The 22,189-nt window shown below is 39.1% G+C and overlaps 1 protein-coding gene across 1 annotated transcript in view; it reads right to left on the reverse strand.

The window, feature by feature from the left end:
• The window catches only part of FRMD7 (FERM domain containing 7), a 69,817-nt gene that overhangs the window by 18,961 nt on the left and 28,667 nt on the right, over nt 1-22,189 (reverse strand). The window contains exons 5-7 of the mRNA XM_069755490.1: nt 22,012-22,109; nt 21,253-21,367; nt 20,613-20,760 (exon numbers count right to left, since the gene is read on the reverse strand). Of these exons, the coding sequence (XP_069611591.1) occupies nt 20,613-20,760; nt 21,253-21,367; nt 22,012-22,109 (361 nt within the window). The remainder of the gene's footprint in view (nt 1-20,612; nt 20,761-21,252; nt 21,368-22,011; nt 22,110-22,189) is intronic.

A 22,189-nucleotide genomic window follows, 5' to 3' on the forward strand; every position in this document is an offset into this window, starting at 1 on the left:
TCCAAATTAGACACCTGGCCAGAATTGGCAGAATATGCATTGCAGGAGCTTGCTTGCCCGGCAGCTAGTGTCCTATCAGAAAGAGTATTCAGTGCTGCAGGTTCAATACTAACAGAAAAAAGGACTCGTCTGGCTACCCAAAATGTAGATGATCTAACCTTCATTAAAATGAACCACAACTGGATTTCAAAATCTTTTGCCCCACCCTGCCCGGCTGACACCTAGCTTTCCTATGAAAAGGTCTTGCCTGTGGACTATTCTGAATGACTTTTCCAATCTCGTAATTTTCTTCACCTGATTGTCCAGCATACGACATGTTTCCACCTCACGAAATGGCCAAACTCCCCACACGGGGCCGTGCTATCGCCACTTTGCGCTTGGACCCTTGAGAGTGCTGTTTGTCTGAAGAGGTGGGTGTGGCCGCTTTTGGTCGACGGCACTGCCACTGGGTCCCTCATAGTACAATAAAGTGTCTCTGGCGGTGGTGGTGCGCACCCAACGTCAGACACACCGTTGTAATATGAGGGGCCCTGTGCCTGTACCGCCGGCCACAAGACAGTTCCCCCCCCCAGCTCAAACAGTGCTCTACCACTAGCAAAATTATCTCTCACAGCTTCACCAATGTGTAGTCTAGCCGCTGACATCCTTCAATGCCTGGCACTGACAATACCATTGTTTTGACATTTTTGTTATGTTAGGCCTTCGAAGCCTGTCTGCGGTCCCTTCTTTCTACAACTACTACACTGACCAGGCCACTGCTGGCCGTGTTACCCTGGAACCAATTTAAAAGTGCCTACAGTCAGCCCAATTTTGTTATGTTAGGCCTTCGAAGACTGTCTGCCGTCACTCCTTCCACTAGACTTCCACTGACCATACACTGCTGCCCATGTACCCCTGGAACCAATTTAAAGTGCCTACAGCCAGCCCAATTTTGTTATGTTAGGCCTTCGAAGCCTGTCTGCGGTCACTCCTTCCACTAGACTTCCACTGACCAGACCACTGCTGCCCGTGTACCCCTGGAACCAATTTAAAAGTGCCTACAGCCATGTGTTATTATTTTAGGCCTTCGATGCCTGTCTGCGGTCACTCCTTCCACTAGGCCTCCACTGACCACACCACTGCTGCCCGTGTACCCCTGGAACCAATTTAAAATTGCCTACAGCCAGCCCAATTTTTTTATTTTAGGCCTTCGATGCCTGTCTGCGGTCCATTCTTTCAACTACTACTACACTGACCAGGTCACTGCTGCCCGTGTACCCCTGGAACCAATTTAAAATTGCCTACAGCCAGCCCAATTTTTTTATTTTAGGCCTTCGATGCCTGTCTGCGGTCCATTCTTTCAACTACTACTACACTGACCAGGTCACTGCTGCCCGTGTACCCCTGGAACCAATTTAAAATTGCCTACAGCCAGCCCAATTTTTTTATTTTAGGCCTTCGATGCCTGTCTGCGGTCCATTCTTTCAACTACTACTACACTGACCAGGTCACTGCTGCCCGTGTACCCCTGGAACCAATTTAAAATTGCCTACAGCCATGTGTTATTATTTTAGGCCTTCGATGCCTGTCTGCGGTCACTCCTTCCACTAGGCCTCCACTGACCACACCACTGCTGCCCGTGTACCCCTGGAACCAATTTAAAATTGCCTACAGCCAGCCCAATTTTTTTATTTTAGGCCTTCGATGCCTGTCTGCGGTCCATTCTTTCAACTACTACTACACTGACCAGGTCACTGCTGCCCGTGTACCCCTGGAACCAATTTAAAATTGCCTACAGCCAGCCCAATTTTTTTATTTTAGGCCTTCGATGCCTGTCTGCGGTCCATTCTTTCAACTACTACTACACTGACCAGGTCACTGCTGCCCGTGTACCCCTGGAACCAATTTAAAAGTGCCTACAGCCAGCCCAAGTTTGTTATGTTAGGCCTTCGATGCCTGTCTGCGGTCCATTCTTTCAACTACTACTACACTGACCAGGTCACTGCTGCCCGTGTACCCCTGGAACCAATTTAAAATTGCCTACAGCCAGCCCAATTTTTTTATTTTAGGCCTTCGATGCCTGTCTGCGGTCCATTCTTTCAACTACTACTACACTGACCAGGTCACTGCTGCCCGTGTACCCCTGGAACCAATTTAAAATTGCCTACAGCCATGTGTTATTATTTTAGGCCTTCGATGCCTGTCTGCGGTCACTCCTTCCACTAGGCCTCCACTGACCACACCACTGCTGCCCGTGTACCCCTGGAACCAATTTAAAATTGCCTACAGCCAGCCCAATTTTTTTATTTTAGGCCTTCGATGCCTGTCTGCGGTCCATTCTTTCAACTACTACTACACTGACCAGGTCACTGCTGCCCGTGTACCCCTGGAACCAATTTAAAATTGCCTACAGCCAGCCCAATTTTTTTATTTTAGGCCTTCGATGCCTGTCTGCGGTCCATTCTTTCAACTACTACTACACTGACCAGGTCACTGCTGCCCGTGTACCCCTGGAACCAATTTAAAATTGCCTACAGCCAGCCCAATTTTTTTATTTTAGGCCTTCGATGCCTGTCTGCGGTCCATTCTTTCAACTACTACTACACTGACCAGGTCACTGCTGCCCGTGTACCCCTGGAACCAATTTAAAATTGCCTACAGCCAGCCCAATTTTTTTATTTTAGGCCTTCGATGCCTGTCTGCGGTCCATTCTTTCAACTACTACTACACTGACCAGGTCACTGCTGCCCGTGTACCCCTGGAACCAATTTAAAATTGCCTACAGCCATGTGTTATTATTTTAGGCCTTCGATGCCTGTCTGCGGTCACTCCTTCCACTAGGCCTCCACTGACCACACCACTGCTGTCCGTGTACCCCTGGAACCAATTTAAAATTGCCTACAGCCATGTGTTATTATTTTAGGCCTTCGATGCCTGTCTGCGGTCACTCCTTCCACTAGGCCTCCACTGACCACACCACTGCTGTCCGTGTACCCCTGGAACCAATTTAAAATTGCCTACAGCCATGTGTTATTATTTTAGGCCTTCGATGCCTGTCTGCGGTCACTCCTTCCACTAGGCCTCCACTGACCACACCACTGCTGTCCGTGTACCCCTGGAACCAATTTAAAATTGCCTACAGCCATGTGTTATTATTTTAGGCCTTCGATGCCTGTCTGCGGTCACTCCTTCCACTAGACTTCCACTGACCAGACCACTGCTGCCCGTGTACCCCTGGAACCAATTTAAAAGTGCCTACAGCCAGCCCAAGTTTGTTATGTTAGGCCTTCGATGCCTGTCTGCGGTCACTCCTTCCACTAGGCCTCCACTGACCACACCACTGCTGCCCGTGTACCCCTGGAACCAATTTAAAATTGCCTACAGCCAGCCCAATTTTTTTATTTTAGGCCTTCGATGCCTGTCTGCGGTCCATTCTTTCAACTACTACTACACTGACCAGGTCACTGCTGCCCGTGTACCCCTGGAACCAATTTAAAATTGCCTACAGCCAGCCCAATTTTTTTATTTTAGGCCTTCGATGCCTGTCTGCGGTCCATTCTTTCAACTACTACTACACTGACCAGGTCACTGCTGCCCGTGTACCCCTGGAACCAATTTAAAATTGCCTACAGCCATGTGTTATTATTTTAGGCCTTCGATGCCTGTCTGCGGTCACTCCTTCCACTAGGCCTCCACTGACCACACCACTGCTGTCCGTGTACCCCTGGAACCAATTTAAAATTGCCTACAGCCATGTGTTATTATTTTAGGCCTTCGATGCCTGTCTGCGGTCACTCCTTCCACTAGGCCTCCACTGACCACACCACTGCTGTCCGTGTACCCCTGGAACCAATTTAAAATTGCCTACAGCCATGTGTTATTATTTTAGGCCTTCGATGCCTGTCTGCGGTCCATTCTTTCAACTACTACTACACTGACCAGGGCACTGCTGGCCGTGTACCCCTGGAACCAATTTAAAATTGCCTACAGCCAGCCCAATTTTTTTATTTTAGGCCTTCGATGCCTGTCTGCGGTCCATTCTTTCAACTACTACTACACTGACCAGGTCACTGCTGCCCGTGTACCCCTGGAACCAATTTAAAATTGCCTACAGCCATGTGTTATTATTTTAGGCCTTCGATGCCTGTCTGCGGTCACTCCTTCCACTAGGCCTCCACTGACCACACCACTGCTGTCCGTGTACCCCTGGAACCAATTTAAAATTGCCTACAGCCATGTGTTATTATTTTAGGCCTTCGATGCCTGTCTGCGGTCACTCCTTCCACTAGGCCTCCACTGACCACACCACTGCTGTCCGTGTACCCCTGGAACCAATTTAAAATTGCCTACAGCCATGTGTTATTATTTTAGGCCTTCGATGCCTGTCTGCGGTCCATTCTTTCAACTACTACTACACTGACCAGGGCACTGCTGGCCGTGTACCCCTGGAACCAATTTAAAATTGCCTACAGCCAGCCCAATTTTTTTATTTTAGGCCTTCGATGCCTGTCTGCGGTCCATTCTTTCAACTACTACTACACTGACCAGGTCACTGCTGCCCGTGTACCCCTGGAACCAATTTAAAATTGCCTACAGCCATGTGTTATTATTTTAGGCCTTCGATGCCTGTCTGCGGTCACTCCTTCCACTAGGCCTCCACTGACCACACCACTGCTGTCCGTGTACCCCTGGAACCAATTTAAAATTGCCTACAGCCATGTGTTATTATTTTAGGCCTTCGATGCCTGTCTGCGGTCACTCCTTCCACTAGGCCTCCACTGACCACACCACTGCTGTCCGTGTACCCCTGGAACCAATTTAAAATTGCCTACAGCCATGTGTTATTATTTTAGGCCTTCGATGCCTGTCTGCGGTCACTCCTTCCACTAGACTTCCACTGACCAGACCACTGCTGCCCGTGTACCCCTGGAACCAATTTAAAAGTGCCTACAGCCAGCCCAAGTTTGTTATGTTAGGCCTTCGATGCCTGTCTGCGGTCACTCCTTCCACTAGGCCTCCACTGACCACACCACTGCTGTCCGTGTACCCCTGGAACCAATTTAAAATTGCCTACAGCCATGTGTTATTATTTTAGGCCTTCGATGCCTGTCTGCGGTCCATTCTTTCAACTACTACTACACTGACCAGGGCACTGCTGGCCGTGTACCCCTGGAACCAACATCAGAAAATATAAAAATAAGTATTTTGCTTATAAAAAAGAAAATACTGGTGAGATATCAAATGCAGACATTTTAACATTAAAAACAAACACACAACTCTAATCTGGTACAGTACTAAAAATGGCCACCAGCTACAATTACTTTCTCCTGCAAGTAGTTAACTGAAAGTTTTTTTAAATTGAAAACACACATATGGCATCCACCGAGTGTTGTCCTGTCGCGTCTTCTTTATATTATTGCCGAGAAGATGCAAAATAATGAAAATAATAAAATCATTAATTACCAAAATAATAGAGAAAGTCAACACCACATTGCAAATAAACATTCATTCCAAATAAAGAAGCAGGGCGCGTCCGAGGGTGAGTATATACCTAATAAGAATATAATCACCCTCGGACGCGCAATGCTTATTTCCAACAGCCTTCCTTCCTAAGAATCAGCCCTTCCGTCGTGTAGAGAGACGTTGTGTTACACTCCAAGGTGTTCCCCAGGTTGCCTTTCCTGAGCTTCGATCTTCCGGCTCTCGTTTAGTAGTTCTTGGAAACTACTCTGCATTAGGCCTTCAAATTGGGTATGGGGTGTAGAGAGATGGTGTGTTCCACTCCAAGGTGTTCCCCAGGTTGCCTTTCCTGAGCTTCGATCTTCCGGCTCTCGTTTAGTAGTTGTTGGAAACTACGCTGCATTAGGCCTTCAAATTGGGTATGGGGTGTAGCGAGAGGGTGTGTTACACTCCAAGGTGTTCCCCAGGTTGCCTTTCCTGAGCTTCGATCTTCCGGCTCTCGTTTAGTAGTTCTTGGAAACTACACTGCATTAGGCCTTCAAATTGGGTATGGGGTGTAGAGAGAGGGTGTGTTACACTCTAAGGTGTTCCCCAGGTTTCCTTGCCATTGCTTCGGTCTTCCGACTCTCGTTTAGTAGTTGTAGAAAAGTACACTGCATTAGGCCATACAAAATGGGTATGGGGTGGAGAGAGATGGTGTGTTACACTCCAAGGTGTTCCCCAGGTTGCCTTTCCTGAGCTTCTATCTTCAGGCTCTCATTAAATTGTGGTTAAATGGAACAACTGCATTTGGCGTACTAGTTGGTTTGGGGCCTACTATCGGTGTCTGCCACTCCTTGCTGTTCTCCTCCACTGAACAAAGCTGTGCCGCCTGTTTACTACGGTTGCCAATTTTGAACTGCATTTCGACTACTTACTGATTTGGCCCTACTCTCTGTGTCAGCCTCTCATTCCAGTTGTCCTCCACTGCAATGCCCCCTGGTTATTCCTGTGTTACCAATTTTGAACTGCATTTAGCCCACTTTCTTCTTTGGGCCTATATCTGTGTTTCCACTTCATCGTGCCCATTGCCCAGCCAGTGATAGATGAGTCTGCTGGTACATTGACCCATAACGCAACATTCCCCGTGCACGCTACACAACAACATTGTGACCCTGCTGAAAGTCAGGTTGCTCTTCCCGCATACCATACCACCTTACACGGGGACAAAGAGGAAGGTGCAGATGAAAGTGCAGGTTCCTTCATCAGGTGGGGGGAGGAATACTAGTTGGCGACGTCACTGGCACAGGGCCTCTCATAGTACGCAAAAGTGTTGCTGCCGGTGGGAGGCGCCCCCGCCGTGCAAACACACCGCTGTACTTTGAGGGGCCCTGTGCCAGTGCCAATGCCAACGAGTGGGCCCCCCCTGCTTGCTCAGGTTCACAGCACTTGCAAAGTTGAAATACTTACCTCTCCCTGCTCCACTGCCGTGACGTGGTCCAGATTTCCTGGGCCCACTAATTACTTGAACCAGCCCTACCCCCCACAACTTTAGCCAAATGACCCCCAATTTCAAATGCCTTCCAATTATTATAAGGTAAATTACGCTTGACAAGCTTCATTAAGAAGAATGGATGGTTTTGACATTAAAATGGCCACTCTAGGTGTTTTCCTGGCCCCCACTCACTGCCGACTATGCTGCCCCATTGACTTGCATTGGGTTTCGTGTTTCGGTCGATCCCGACTTTACGTCATAATCGGCCGATTTCACTCGACCCGACTTTGGACATAGTCGGGTTTCGCAAAACCCGGCTCGACTCTAAAAAGGTCAAGGTCGCTCAACTCTAGTCCTGAAGATGGCATCTGCAAAGTTATTTGTTATCTACTGAGGCCATTGCAAGTTGTGTTTATTCACATTGTAGCAGGTTTTATCCTTGTGGCTGCCTTATATACACAGAAGAGATATGCACCAATGTCACAACACAAGTTATAATATGACCCAATGTTACAACACAAGTAAGAAGCGGCGTGTTTTATACGAATAAAAACCAAAGACACGATATTGTAAAAAATTTAAAAAGATTTATTTCTCACAATAAAACAGCATCTCAAAGACATTTCAATACTATGAATCCCAACCCGGCGGTAAATTTCTACTGTTCAGAGCATGGCTCTGCGTTGTACTACGTACCAAATCCAGTAAGTTAGACCCTGGTATTACGGATCCTTTGAAAATAAATTCAGCATTATTATTCCATGCTGTGACATTTTTATTCTGCAGCAACCTGTTTAGTAAAAATTCAGCATTCTTTTTATATCTTTGGTTTATATTATATTAGCTTTTTGTCATAGGTCAGGGATTTTTTTGCACTTTATTAATATGCGGTTATTAGTCATTTAGGACTTATGTTATCATGTTTTTGCACTTTATTAATATGCGGTTATTAGTCATTTAGGACTTATGTTATGTTTTTTGCACTTTATTAATATGCGGTTATTAGTCATTTAGGACTTATGTTATCATGTTTTTGCACTTTATTAATATGCTGAACACATAGGTCAGGGATTTTTGCACTTTATTAATATGCGGGCCACATTGGTCAGTGATTTTTGCACTTTATTAATATGCAGGCCACATAGGTCAGTGATTTTTGCACTTTATTAATATACAACACACAAGAAATAGACATTTAGAACTTATTTATGATTAATATGCGATTATTAGGCATTTAGGACTTATGTTATCATGTTTTTGCACTTTATTAATATGCTGACCATATGAAAAATGACAACCATTGTATGTGATTTAAAAGACTTTAGCTAGATTTGTCAGGGGTGATTTAGTTTGAAAGCACGCAGTTCCGCGGTAATGTCAGGTGTTGTTAGTATTGCTAATTAGCCCATATAAATAGAAAATTATGTAGAAACCCAAAGTTTTGATAAGTATGAAAATACACCAATATTAACTATTTGTGCTATTTTAGGCGTAAATTTGTCCTATATGTATAGCAGTCAGGAGTTGGGGCGATGAAATATGTGTTACAAGCGTAGTGAATTGCAGATATATTCTACAGTGTATGTCATTTTGAGAAATGTGTGGCATAACAATTACCTATTACGGCCACTAGATGGCAGAATATCATATTAATTATACATTGGGGTTTACTTTTGGAAACTTACAAATTCCTATAATTATGCTTATACCTTAGGCGTGTATTTACATGGCGCTGTAATTCGCACTTTTACAGACTATATGTGGATTACAGCATGTATACAGTAACAGGCGGAATGACTGAGTGTAATATTGCACGCAATACTGTGCAAAGGGTCTGAATACTTATGACCGTGTGATATTTCAGTTTTCTTTTTAATAAATTCGCAAAAAATCTACATTTCTGTTTTGTTCAGGCATGACGGCGTGCAGGGTGTACATTAATATATATATATATATCTCAGAATGCAGCTGAATAGTATTGCTAATTAGGCCATATAAATAGAAAATTATGTAGAAACCCAAAGTTTTGATAAGTGTATGAAAATACACCAATATTAACTATTTGTGCTATTTTAGGCGTAAAATTGGCCTATATGTATAGCAGACAGGAGTTGGGGCGATGAAATATGTGTTACAAGCGTAGTGAATTGCAGATATATTCTACAGTGTATGTCATTTTGAGAAATGTGGGGCATAACCAATTACCTATCACGGCCACATTTCTATGCAGTGTATTTTAGAACCAGTGTTTCTGGCTGCAGACTGTAATGTGTAAGGTATTCTCATTATTATATATTGTATTTTATAACACACCATGCCGTTTATATAATAATCACAGTTGTGTCTCTACAGGACAACGTGGCTTACAAAGACATTTCAATAATATAAGTGTGAAACTGACAGACAAGCACAGCTGTGTCTCTACAGGACATGCTGGTCACTAGACAGCCAGAGTTTCTGTGGGGGAGATATACTAGTAACAGAGGGTCTGTTGACCCAAAAAACCGGTGTAGAACGTACACAGAGAGCAACTTACAATATTTACTAAGGTAGCGGAAATGAGTTTACTGCAGTTATCAGAGCATTGTATTTTATTTGACAGCCACAAGTCACACAGGTCATGATGATAGTGTATCTGCAGCATGTTATTTGGAAATAAAGAATCCTTTTTTGTATTCGCCCGCATTTTATATAAAATCTGCATAAAAAAATCTTCTTGGCTACACCAAAACACGTAAGAAACAAATGTATAACTTTTAGATCTACCGCATCCGCAGATATTATTTCAGCGTTCTTTAATTCTACATTATTTTAACACATATTAATTTCACAACTTTTATATGATATTTATAACACTCATTTTATATGAGTTTTCTAACACATTCTCACGGGGATATTATATATATATATTTTGTGTTTTGCGCAATTATTTGACACTGTAATTCGCATTTTATATAAAATATGCATAAAAAAATCTTCACATTCTCACGGGAATATTATATATATATTTTGTGCTCTGCATCATTATTTGACACTGTAATTCGCATTTTATATAAAATCTGCATAAAAAATCTTCTTGGCTGCACCAAAACACGTAAGAAACAAATGTATAACTTTTAGCGCTGTCGCATCCGCAGATATTATTCCAGCGTTCTTTAATTCTATATTATTTTATCACATATTCATTTCACAACTTTTATATGATATTTATAACACATTCTCATTTATAAGGGATTTATAACACAATATTGTAAAATCATTTATTGGTTCGCGGCCTTACTAATATCCTTTGAAAATAAATTCAGCATTATTATTCCATGCTGTAACATTTCTATTCTGCAGCCTCCTGTTTAGTAAAAATTCAGCATTCTTTTTATATCTTTGGTTTATATTATATTAGCTTTTTGATAATCCCGGGAGTGCCATCTATCTAGCCCTAGTATTTTTGTTATCTCAAAAGGGTGTGACACAGTCCCATATATTATTCCAGCATTCTTTAATTCTACATTATTTTAGCACATATTAATTTCACAACTTTTATATGATATTTATAACACTCATTTTATATGAGTTTTCTAACACATTCTCACGGGGATATTATATATATATATATATATATATATATATTTTGTGTTATGCACCATTATTTGACACTGTAATTCGCATTTTATATGCCGCTGCTTTTTCTTGTTTTTTGTGTAAAAATCTCTGGCAGACAGGCACAGCTGTATCTCTACAAGACATGCGGGACACATCAGAGACATTGGAAATTGGGGGTTATAATGTCGAATTCAGAAAATAACCATTTTATATTGAATGACTAATGATTTCTATAGGCCTACTTTACTATGAAATTATGCATAAAAAATCTTCTTGGTTAACCCAAAACCGTAAGAAACAAACGCATAACTTTTAGCTCGAGCACATCAGCATATATTATTACAGTTTTTTGCTGAATTAAAAATTATACAGTTATTTCATATTTTTGGGGCTTCATGACAGGAGAAATTATTGATAGAAACCCAGAGTTTTGATACGTGTATGAAAATACACCAATATTAACTATTTGTGCTATTTTAGGCACAAATTTGGTCTATATGCATAACAGGCAGGAGTTGGGGCGAAGAAATATGTGTTACATGCGTAGTGAATTGCAAATATATTCTGAAGTGTATGGCATTTTGAGAAATGTGTAGCATAACCAATTACCTATCACGGTCACTAGATGGCAGAATATCATATTAATTATACATTGGGGTTTACTTTTGGAAGCTTATAAAGGCGGTGTGTATGTGCACAGGATGACTTATTTTGTTTTTATAGTCACTAATATCCATATTAAATGACTCTTTAGCTTTATGAGTAAGAGACAACATACAAATAGAATCCTTTTCCCTAGTAGTTTTATATTCTATGTCTGATATATTTCTACACAAAGCTACAAAACTATTTTGTAGTTTATAATGTATCACAGAAGTTTCATGTGAAGTTACATCTTAGGGTCTGTTCAGACTATTGTAATATCTATAGCTTAAAATAGAGCCAAATAGCTACTTTCAAACACGGACATACACCATTGATTTTCGTCACAAATGGAGCCAATATATCTCGTGTCACGGTTTATTTTTACCGCGTTGCGGTTTAAAGTTATAAGCATTTAAATAATAATTTTCTCATTAGACATGTGACTCGCGATATTTATTTGCTTAGGTTAGATCATTTTCAGTTTAACAATACATTTTATCACAAAAATGACCTTATCTGGGGCCCTAGAAACAACATAGCAGCATTAGTAAGCCCCTTTCTTTTTAGATTATCAAGAATCCTTGGGTTAAGATAACGTAAGTTTATATGCATAAAGCATTTAATATAGTGCACCAAACATGATATGGTTTTTGATTTCTATGAACTGTCGCGGTCTAAAATGTAATCGCACTATACACTATGTGTGTTGTGTGTGTGATGCATGTGTTGTATGTGTTCTGTGTGTTGTGTGTGTGTGTGTGTATGTTTGTCGTGTGTGTTGTATGTGTTGTGTGTGTTTTGTATGTTATGTGTGTTTGTTGTGTGTGTGTGTGTTCTGTATGTTGTGTATGTATGTTTGTTGTATGTGTTGTGTGTGTGTGTGTTTTGTATGTTATGTGTACTTGTGGTGTGTGGGTTCTGTGTTGTGTGTGTGTGTGTGTGTTCTGTATGTTGTGTATGTATGTTTGTTGTATGTTATGTGTGTTTGTTGTGTGTGTGTGTGTGTGTTCTGTATGTTGTGTGTGTGTGTGTGTTCTGTATGTTGTGTATGTATGTGTTGTGTGTGTGTTTTGTATGTTATGTGTGTTTGTGGTGTGTGGGTTCTGTGTTGTGTGTGTGTGTGTGTTCTGTATGTTGTGTATGTATGTTTGTTGTATGTGTTGTGTGTTTTCTGTATGTTATGTGTGTTTGTTGTGTGTGTGTGTTTGCCTGCAGCCATCTCCTTTCTGTAATTCTCCTCTCTCTTTACAGCGCCATAAATCTATAATGGCCAATTCATTTACCCATATTTATATAGAAAAGGTAAAAATCACAACTGAGGAAGAAACCAGTAGTACATGAACAAAAGTAACACCCGGAAAATAAAATACTGTAAACAATAGTAAAACATTATATTCAATAATAGTGTTCTGTATGTTGTGTATGTATGTTTGTTGTATGTGTTGTGTGTGTGTGTGTTTTGTATGTTATGTGTGCTTGTGGTGTGTGGGTTCTGTGTTGTGTGTGTGTGTGTGTGTTCTGTATGTTGTGTATGTATGTTTGTTGTATGTTATGTGTGTTTGTTGTGTGTGTGTGTGTGTGTGTTCTGTATGTTGTGTGTGTGTGTGTGTGTGTTCTGTATGTTGTGTATGTATGTTTGTTGTATGTGTTGTGTGTGTGTGTTTTGTATGTTATGTGTGTTTGTGGTGTGTGGGTTCTGTGTTGTGTGTGTGTGTGTGTTCTGTATGTTGTGTATGTATGTTTGTTGTATGTGTTGTGTGTTTTCTGTATGTTATGTGTGTTTGTTGTGTGTGTGTGTTTGCCTGCAGCCATCTCCTTTCTGTAATTCTCCTCTCTCTTTACAGCGCCATAAATCTATAATGGCCAATTCATTTACCCATATTTATATAGAAAAGGTAAAAATCACAACTGAGGAAGAAACCAGTAGTACATGAACAAAAGTAACACCCGGAAAATAAAATACTGTAAACAATAGTAAAACATTATATTCAATAATATTCATATTTTTAACCTTATATGATTTGTTCGCGACAGTTCATAGAAATCAAAAACCATATCATGTTTGGTGCACTATATTAAATGCTTTATGCATATAAACTTACGTTATCTTAACCCAAGGATTCTTGATAATCTAAAAAGAAAGGGGCTTACTAATGCTGCTATGTTGTTTCTAGGGCCCCAGATAAGGTCATTTTTGTGATAAAATGTATTGTTAAACTGAAAATGATCTAACCTAAGCAAATAAATATCTCGAGTCACATGTCTAATGAGAAAATTATTATTTAAATGCTTATAACTTTAAACCGCAACGCGGTAAAAATAAACCGTGACACGAGATATATTGGCTCCATTTGTGACGAAAATCAATGGTGTATGTCCGTGTTTGAAAGTAGCTATTTGGCTCTATTTTAAGCTATAGATATTACAATAGTCTGAACAGACCCTAAGATGTAACTTCACATGAAACTACTGTGATACATTATAAACTACAAAATAGTTTTGTAGCTTTGTGTAGAAATATATCAGACATAGAATATAAAACTACTAGGGAAAAGGATTCTATTTGTATGTTGTCTCTTACTCATAAAGCTAAAGAGTCATTTAATATGGATATTAGTGACTATAAAAACAAAATAAGTCATCCTGTGCACATACACACCGCCTTTATAAGCTTCCAAAAGTAAACCCCAATGTATAATTAATATGATATTCTGCCATCTAGTGACCGTGATAGGTAATTGGTTATGCTACACATTTCTCAAAATGCCATACACTTCAGAATATATTTGCAATTCACTACGCATGTAACACATATTTCTTCGCCCCAACTCCTGCCTGTTATGCATATAGACCAAATTTGTGCCTAAAATAGCACAAATAGTTAATATTGGTGTATTTTCATACACGTATCAAAACTCTGGGTTTCTATCAATAATTTCTCCTGTCATGAAGCCCCAAAAATATGAAATAACTGTATAATTTTTAATTCAGCAAAAAACTGTAATAATATATGCTGATGTGCTCGAGCTAAAAGTTATGCGTTTGTTTCTTATGGTTTTGGGTTAACCAAGAAGATTTTTTATGCATAATTTCATAGTAAAGTAGGCCTATAGAAATCATTAGTCATTCAATATAAAATGGTTATTTTCTGAATTCGACATTATAACCCCCAATTTCCAATGTCTCTGATGTGTCCCGCATGTCTTGTAGAGATACAGCTGTGCCTGTCTGCCAGAGATTTTTACACAAAAAACAAGATAAAGCAGCGGCATATAAAATGCGAATTACAGTGTCAAATAATGGTGCATAACACAAAATATATATATATATATATATATATAATATCCCCGTGAGAATGTGTTAGAAAACTCATATAAAATGAGTGTTATAAATATCATATAAAAGTTGTGAAATTAATATGTGCTAAAATAATGTAGAATTAAAGAATGCTGGAATAATATATGGGACTGTGTCACACCCTTTTGAGATAACAAAAATACTAGGGCTAGATAGATGGCACTCCCGGGATTATCAAAAAGCTAATATAATATAAACCAAAGATATAAAAAGAATGCTGAATTTTTACTAAACAGGAGGCTGCAGAATAGAAATGTTACAGCATGGAATAATAATGCTGAATTTATTTTCAAAGGATATTAGTAAGGCCGCGAACCAATAAATGATTTTACAATATTGTGTTATAAATCCCTTATAAATGAGAATGTGTTATAAATATCATATAAAAGTTGTGAAATGAATATGTGATAAAATAATATAGAATTAAAGAACGCTGGAATAATATCTGCGGATGCGACAGCGCTAAAAGTTATACATTTGTTTCTTACGTGTTTTGGTGCAGCCAAGAAGATTTTTTATGCAGATTTTATATAAAATGCGAATTACAGTGTCAAATAATGATGCAGAGCACAAAATATATATATAATATTCCCGTGAGAATGTGAAGATTTTTTTATGCATATTTTATATAAAATGCGAATTACAGTGTCAAATAATTGCGCAAAACACAAAATATATATATATAATATTCCCGTGAGAATGTGTTAGAAAACTCATATAAAATGAGTGTTATAAATATCATATAAAAGTTGTGAAATTAATATGTGCTAAAATAATGTAGAATTAAAGAACGCTGAAATAATATCTGTGGATGCGGTAGATCTAAAAGTTATACATTTGTTTCTTACGTGTTTTGGTGTAGCCAAGAAGATTTTTTTTTATGCAGATTTTATATAAAATGCGGGCGAATACAAAAAAGGCTTCTTTATTTCCAAATAACATGCTGCAGATACACTATCATCATGACCTGTGTGACTTGTGGCTGTCAAATAAAATACAATGCTCTGATAACTGCAGTAAACTCATTTCCGCTACCTTAGTAAATATTGTAAGTTGCTCTCTGTGTACGTTCTACACCGGTTTATTGGGTCAACAGAACCTCTGTTAGTATATCTCCCCCACAGAAACTCTGGCTGTCTAGTGACCAGCATGTCCTGTAGAGACACAGCTGTGCTTGTCTGTCAGTTTCACACTTATATTAATGAAATGTCTTTGTAAGCCACGTTGTCCTGTAGAGACACAACTGTGATTATTATATAAACGGCATGGTGTGTTATAAAATACAATATATAAAAATGAGAATACCTTACACATTACAGTCTGCAGCCAGAAACACTGGTTCTAAAATACACTGCATAGAAATGTGTCCGTAATAGGTAATTAGTTATGCCCCACATTTCTCAAAATGACATACACTGTAGAATATATCTGCAATTCACTACGCTTGTAACACATATTTCATCGCCCCAACTCCTGACTGCTATACATATAGGACAAATTTACGCCTAAAATAGCACAAATAGTTAATATTGGTGTATTTTCATACACTTATCAAAACTTTGGGTTTCTACATAATTTTCTATTTATATGGCCTAATTAGCAATACTATTCAGTTACATTCTGAGATATATATATATATTAATGTACACTCTGCACGCCATCATGCCTGAACAAAACAGAAATGTAGATTTTTTGCGAATTTATTAAAAAGAAAACTGAAATATCACACGGTCATAAGTATTCAGACCCTTTGCACAGTATTGAGTGCAATATTACACTCAGTCATTCCGCCTGTTACTGTATACATTGGTTATGCAACACATTTCTCAAAATGACATACACTGTAGAATATATCTGCAATTCACTACGCTTGTAACACATATTTCATCGCCCCAACTCCTGACTGCTATACATATAGCACAAATTTACGCCTAAAATAGCACAAATAGTTAATATTGGTGTATTTTCATACACTTATCAAAACTTTGGGTTTCTACATAATTTTCTATTTATATGGCCTAAAAAACAGTAATACATGTGCAGAAGTAACTTAAAATGTGTTCCCAGAATCAAATTACCAATATCAAACATGGTGTGTTATAAATGCATGAATAAAACTGATAGAAATGCACAAAGAGTGCAGAAGTGTTATTTCTATAAAGATATATTGCCCGGTTTCTTATGTATGTCCAGTTATTTTCAACAAAACAAGGATAGAGTCAAATTATAGACAGCACAGGCAACGTGCATAAAGATAATAACATAAATAAGTCCTAAATGTCTATTTCATGTTAAAATTTGAGCTGTTGTTTTATTGTGAGAAATAAATCTTTTTATATTTTTACAATATCGTGTCTTTGGTTTTTTTATTCGTATAAAACATACCGCTTCTTACTTGCTTGTGTTGTAACATTGGGTCATATTATATATATATATATATATATATATCAATTGCCAAATACCGACTCTGATAAAAATCATACCGACTCTGATAAAAATCATGAGATCGCTGAAATTGTCAGCCATATAAACCAGAGATATAAAAAGAATGCTGAATTTTTACTAAGCAGGCTGCTGCAGAATAAAAATGTCACAGCATGGAATAATAATGCTGAATTTATTTTCAAAGGATCCGTAATACCAGGGTCTAACTTACTGGATTTGGTACGTAGTACAACGCAGAGCCATGCTCTGAACAGTAGAAATTTACCCCCGGGTTGGGATTCATTTATGCAGGCTATGGCCGAACTAAATATGCCGTCTACAGTTGTGGGTAACACCGCTACTAGGAATCTTTTAGATGAATTAAAAATTACCAACAGTGAGACACGCTCTGTATCTACACCGCTGAAGTTAGCGGCGGTTCCCCGTACAATTCAATCTTTACATTCCCCGTCATTAGGTACCACACGTGGAACTCTGCTACCTAAAAAAAGGTCTCTACCGATGCTGCAAACCATGTGGCTCACGATGTAAAGAATGTACTGGCTAAAATGCTGTACTCGCCTTGTAACTCTATATTAATTATTTTGTAAGAAGTGTAATGATGAATGTTCATTGTACTATTTTAATGTTTTTACTTTTTATATTCTGTATGAATTTTTATAGTAATGAAATGTCTTTGAGATGCTGTTTTATTGTGAGAAATAAATCTTTTTAAATTTTTTACAATATCGTGTCTTTGGTTTTACTTGTGTTGTAACATTGGGTCATATTATAACTTGTGTTGTGACATTGTTGCATATCGCTTCTGTGTATATAAGGCAGCCACAAGGGGAAAATCTGCTACAATGTGATTCTTCAGGACACAAAAAAGAGAAAGCAAATATCAATTCAGGTACAATACAAGTACAAATGTGTTATAAAACAAAGTTCTGCTTCACAAAGATCACCAAACAGCATGAGTTTGTACAAAAATATCTGACCCTCAGATAACACAGCTGTTTTCTGAGAAAGCTAATACAAAAAACAAATAACCTCAGATGCCATCTTCAGGACACAATAACTTTTCTGTTTGTGGAAATAAACATTTATGGGGTACGCAAATACAACAACAATTGCTTGACCTAGGTGCTATAAACCTCTGACCCACAGTTAACCTAATTTAGGTAATGTTCACCATTTAGTTAGTGTTTGAGAATACTTTTCACATAACAGGATGTAGGATTGCATACAGAAACATCAGCCCTATTCACTATATGGATACACTGTGAATAAAATATAAAAAGAAATACTGGTATAATATGAGAATACTTTTCACATAACAGGATGTAGGATTGCATACAGAAACACCAGTCTCGGGCTACGTATAAAATCTAATATAAAACAAATGAGAAAGGTGTTATAAACCACGTGTAAAATAAATACACGACTAGGCTATAATTATAAACATGTGTTATTCCACAAAATACGGGAATAATATCAAAACTACAACAAATTAAACTATATTAAACTATATCAAAAGGGGAAATCAAACAAGGAGGGACAGCTGGATACCAGCCGTCAAACAAGGGGAGGGGAGGGGTTACACACTTTGATACACTTTGATAGGGGCGGGGCACCTGTCAGATTGAGTTTGACGAAACCACCCGCTTATACACTACTGGGTATGTTTCTACGGTCAGGAACCGGCAGCGCTTTGGACGCAGCACATGTCCGCTGCGTCCAAAGGGCTGCCTGCTTTTGAACGCAGCTGACTCCTCTGTTCACTGAACCGTGCGGAATCACCGCGCCCAATACATTGGACGGGAAATTAATCTTGTGGAGACGGAGCGTCTTCGCAAGATAAATAGACATGCTGCGGTCTGGAAAGATGCGCCGCATGTCTGTCTCCGCAGAGAAGATGGAGGTATCCCTGCACCCGTACTGGAGATGGGATTTTTTTCAAATCCCATCCACTATGCTGTTACATCTGGCCGTGTGAGTTTGACGCTGCGTATGAATGCAGCGTCAAACCCGCAGCATTTACTGACCGTGAAAACATACCCTTAGTGTTCTTGCTATTCCCAGCCCCGACTTATTGTGCCTGTTCATGTTTATAACTTCGATTTGTGTTTATGGTGCTACTATAGTGCCTACCCTTACTATGTATTTTTGAGCTTTTTATTTAGATGGTTAGCAATAGCGGCATATTTGTGTGCTATTTTTATCCCAACCATTTTTATCTTTGTGATTTAAGGGTTAACTAGGGTCCGCATCCTCTTGCATCAAGTGCTTTGGTTCAGTATTGATGTTAGAAGGCTTCTATAATAGCATGAATGCAATTGGTTACAGCATAACATACAAAGAACCAATGAGGTCCAAAACGCGTCGCATGTTGAATTGTTTTTCACATCAATCGTTTTGTGTATTAACATTTTAAAGGCTTGCTCTACAATAAAGTTTGGATTTTACGGACATGTTGGACTGTTGATATATATGTTGTTGAAGTTGTTTCCAAGACACTGAGGAGCTCGTGCTCTCTCCAAGGATTAACAAGCAAACTCTGATGCGAGTTGGGCGATAACATTTGTGAAGTATTTCTAAATATCATTCCTCATTACCTTTACTGACCGCACAGAGCTCAGATTCATTTTACCGGAAAGAATGAAATTAAATCCTTGACATCCTTCCCTGCCAGTCGATTGATACTGTGCAGAGGGCATCAGAGTGCCCCAACATACATTACATTGTGACAGTGGAGGATGTACAATCAGGATCATTCACGGAAATGCGAGAAGGCCCAGCTGTTTTTTTTAATGCAAGGTGATTCAAGCCTCATACATGGAAGTCTTCCAACATTTCAGTTTATAGGCAACCAATCACTAGAGTCAGTATTTTTTGCTAACCAACAAGACACAGTGATTTGTCGTTCAACCTTATAATTTAGAAAAGGTTGTCCACTTTTGGGGAATTTTTTTCTTTTAGTTTCACCTGTTGTTTTTACTATTGGGTTTCATTAAAAATCATGCACCATTTGCCTTCTGTAGCTTCTGTGTTTCTAGCTTCAGAATGAGTTAACGAAGAGAAGTCATCGGTGAGCGCCTTCTGACAGTCTTATAGGAGGCTTTGTACACTTTGTGTTTTTTTTCTTGATTTATGACCTCAAACCACATCAAAATTGAATGTGCAGAAAAATAAAAAGACCGTAAAAGCGAAGCAGTACAAAGTTTTTAATTAAAAACTCAATTGCAAAAATGCTTTCTAGTCCCAAAGACATGTATTTCTGTAAAACCAAAAAATTGTCCATCTTGTCCCAAAAGTTGGACAACTACTGTAAAATTTGCAAAAAAGTTCCGTGGAAATATCTGAACCCACAGCAGATATGGCAGCTATCAATCTTTTACTTTTTCATCTGAAGCTGTCCTTTGTGCCAGATTAGCACACAGGCTCTGGTCTCCTCTCTAAACAAGTACAATGGGAAATCTAAACACAAAGATTAACAGTATGCAATCTCATATAGAGATGGCTCAGTGCTTCACAGGAATTTTTGGAATTCAGTCCACATTAAAAAAAAATGAAAAATAAAAAACAGACACGTCCTTTTTCATTACTGTTTAACATGGCACTTGCATGTCATTTCTTTTTTACATTTTTTTTTTTTTTTTACATTACTGACCCGTAAAACCAGAACACCCATATGAGCCACCGCAAGGTTGATTTGCATGTTCTCTCCATCAATAGCCTGGTGCGGTCGTATTCCAAACATGTCCAACTTTCGCGCTATGTCCAGCAGCTGCATGTCTGATTCTGCTGGAGATTTCCCCCTGTAATACAGAGTTAGTGTCATCAGGCTGTGATAATGCCGCATAGAAGAGGAGACTGTATACGGATGTTAACACAACACCATCTTTAATATCTGATGGTCAACCCCAGTCAAGATTGCAATGAAAATGTATACTTCTATACGCAGCTGGTAAGACAGGATACACCATTCACAATTGGGCGCATCACAGCTGACCCTGCTCCCCTTCCTCTACAATGACGTTCGCAAACGCTCATTACACAGGGTCAGAGTCTGTGCATTGTGGCTATGTACATGTATTGTTTCCTGAAACAACAGGAAGTTAAGAGTCTAAAAAAGCCCCAGTAACCAGTGTAAAAAAATGACAAGGTTTCCAATTCTAATTTTTATTTTTATAGCGATTGTGATTTTTAGGGAAAAACATGTTAAAAAAAAATTTAAGTAATTAATGCAACATCGGATTCAAACAATAGATCATTTTCTGAGGACAGTTCCTTTTCAAAAAGTTACTTACACGTGCCGCTGGTAATACTTGAGGATCTTGTTGTCCAGATATTCCTGATTTGGCAAGTACTGATTCTGTTCCACATGTTTTCTGGCCGTCTCTTCCTCATAATCGCCCAATTCTGCTACAATATAAAAAAAATACTAGATATTTTTCATTCTCCATGTCATTGAAAGGTTATAGCAGGTTTATTAAACGCATTATGCTATTCCCATCATGTACAACAATCTGTTGTGTACTGTCAACAACATTTTTTGTTATACAATGCAACAATATTAATATATATATATATATATATATATATATATATATATATATATAATTTAGGCAGGTGATAATGCCACGATGGAGGATGGACTGTGACTATGTTTGCAGGTTCATCAGTAGCGATGAGCGAACATGCTCTTAAAAATATGTTCGAGTCTCCGCGGTTGCATGTTTCAAGGCTTCAACTGGCGGCCACAGACAGGAGAGGGCCCCTGTGCAAGAATAGTAAATGGGCCCCTTGCACTCCAATAGCTCATCATAATGCACAATTGCTCCTGTTTTGGAGTTAGAAATCTCTTGGGCCCCTATCCAGCTGCACAGGATGCACCAATTGTTTGTCCGCCCCTACTGGGGCTCTCCTAACTGCAGCCTTTTTGGTAGTAACGTAGCCTGTTTCTGTCGGACATATGCCCCGGGTGACAAGTCTTACTTTTTAATTTTACAGACACATGTAACCTTCATGTTTGGACATGATCTACAAAGACATAGTATTTTGCTTACCCTGAAGTACATATGAAGTCATTAAGGCGCCGCTGTTATCATTACAAGGTAATTTCCCAGATGCCAAATCCTTTTTTATTTGTAGAGCGAACAGATACCTGAAAATATTGAAATATTAGTAAACATATGTTTTTAGTGTTTGGATAAAATACAGCTATAAATAAAAAAAATAACCGTC

This window comes from Ranitomeya imitator, chromosome 2 (assembly GCF_032444005.1).
Source record: "Ranitomeya imitator isolate aRanImi1 chromosome 2, aRanImi1.pri, whole genome shotgun sequence".
Taxonomy (NCBI): Eukaryota; Metazoa; Chordata; class Amphibia; order Anura; family Dendrobatidae; genus Ranitomeya; species Ranitomeya imitator.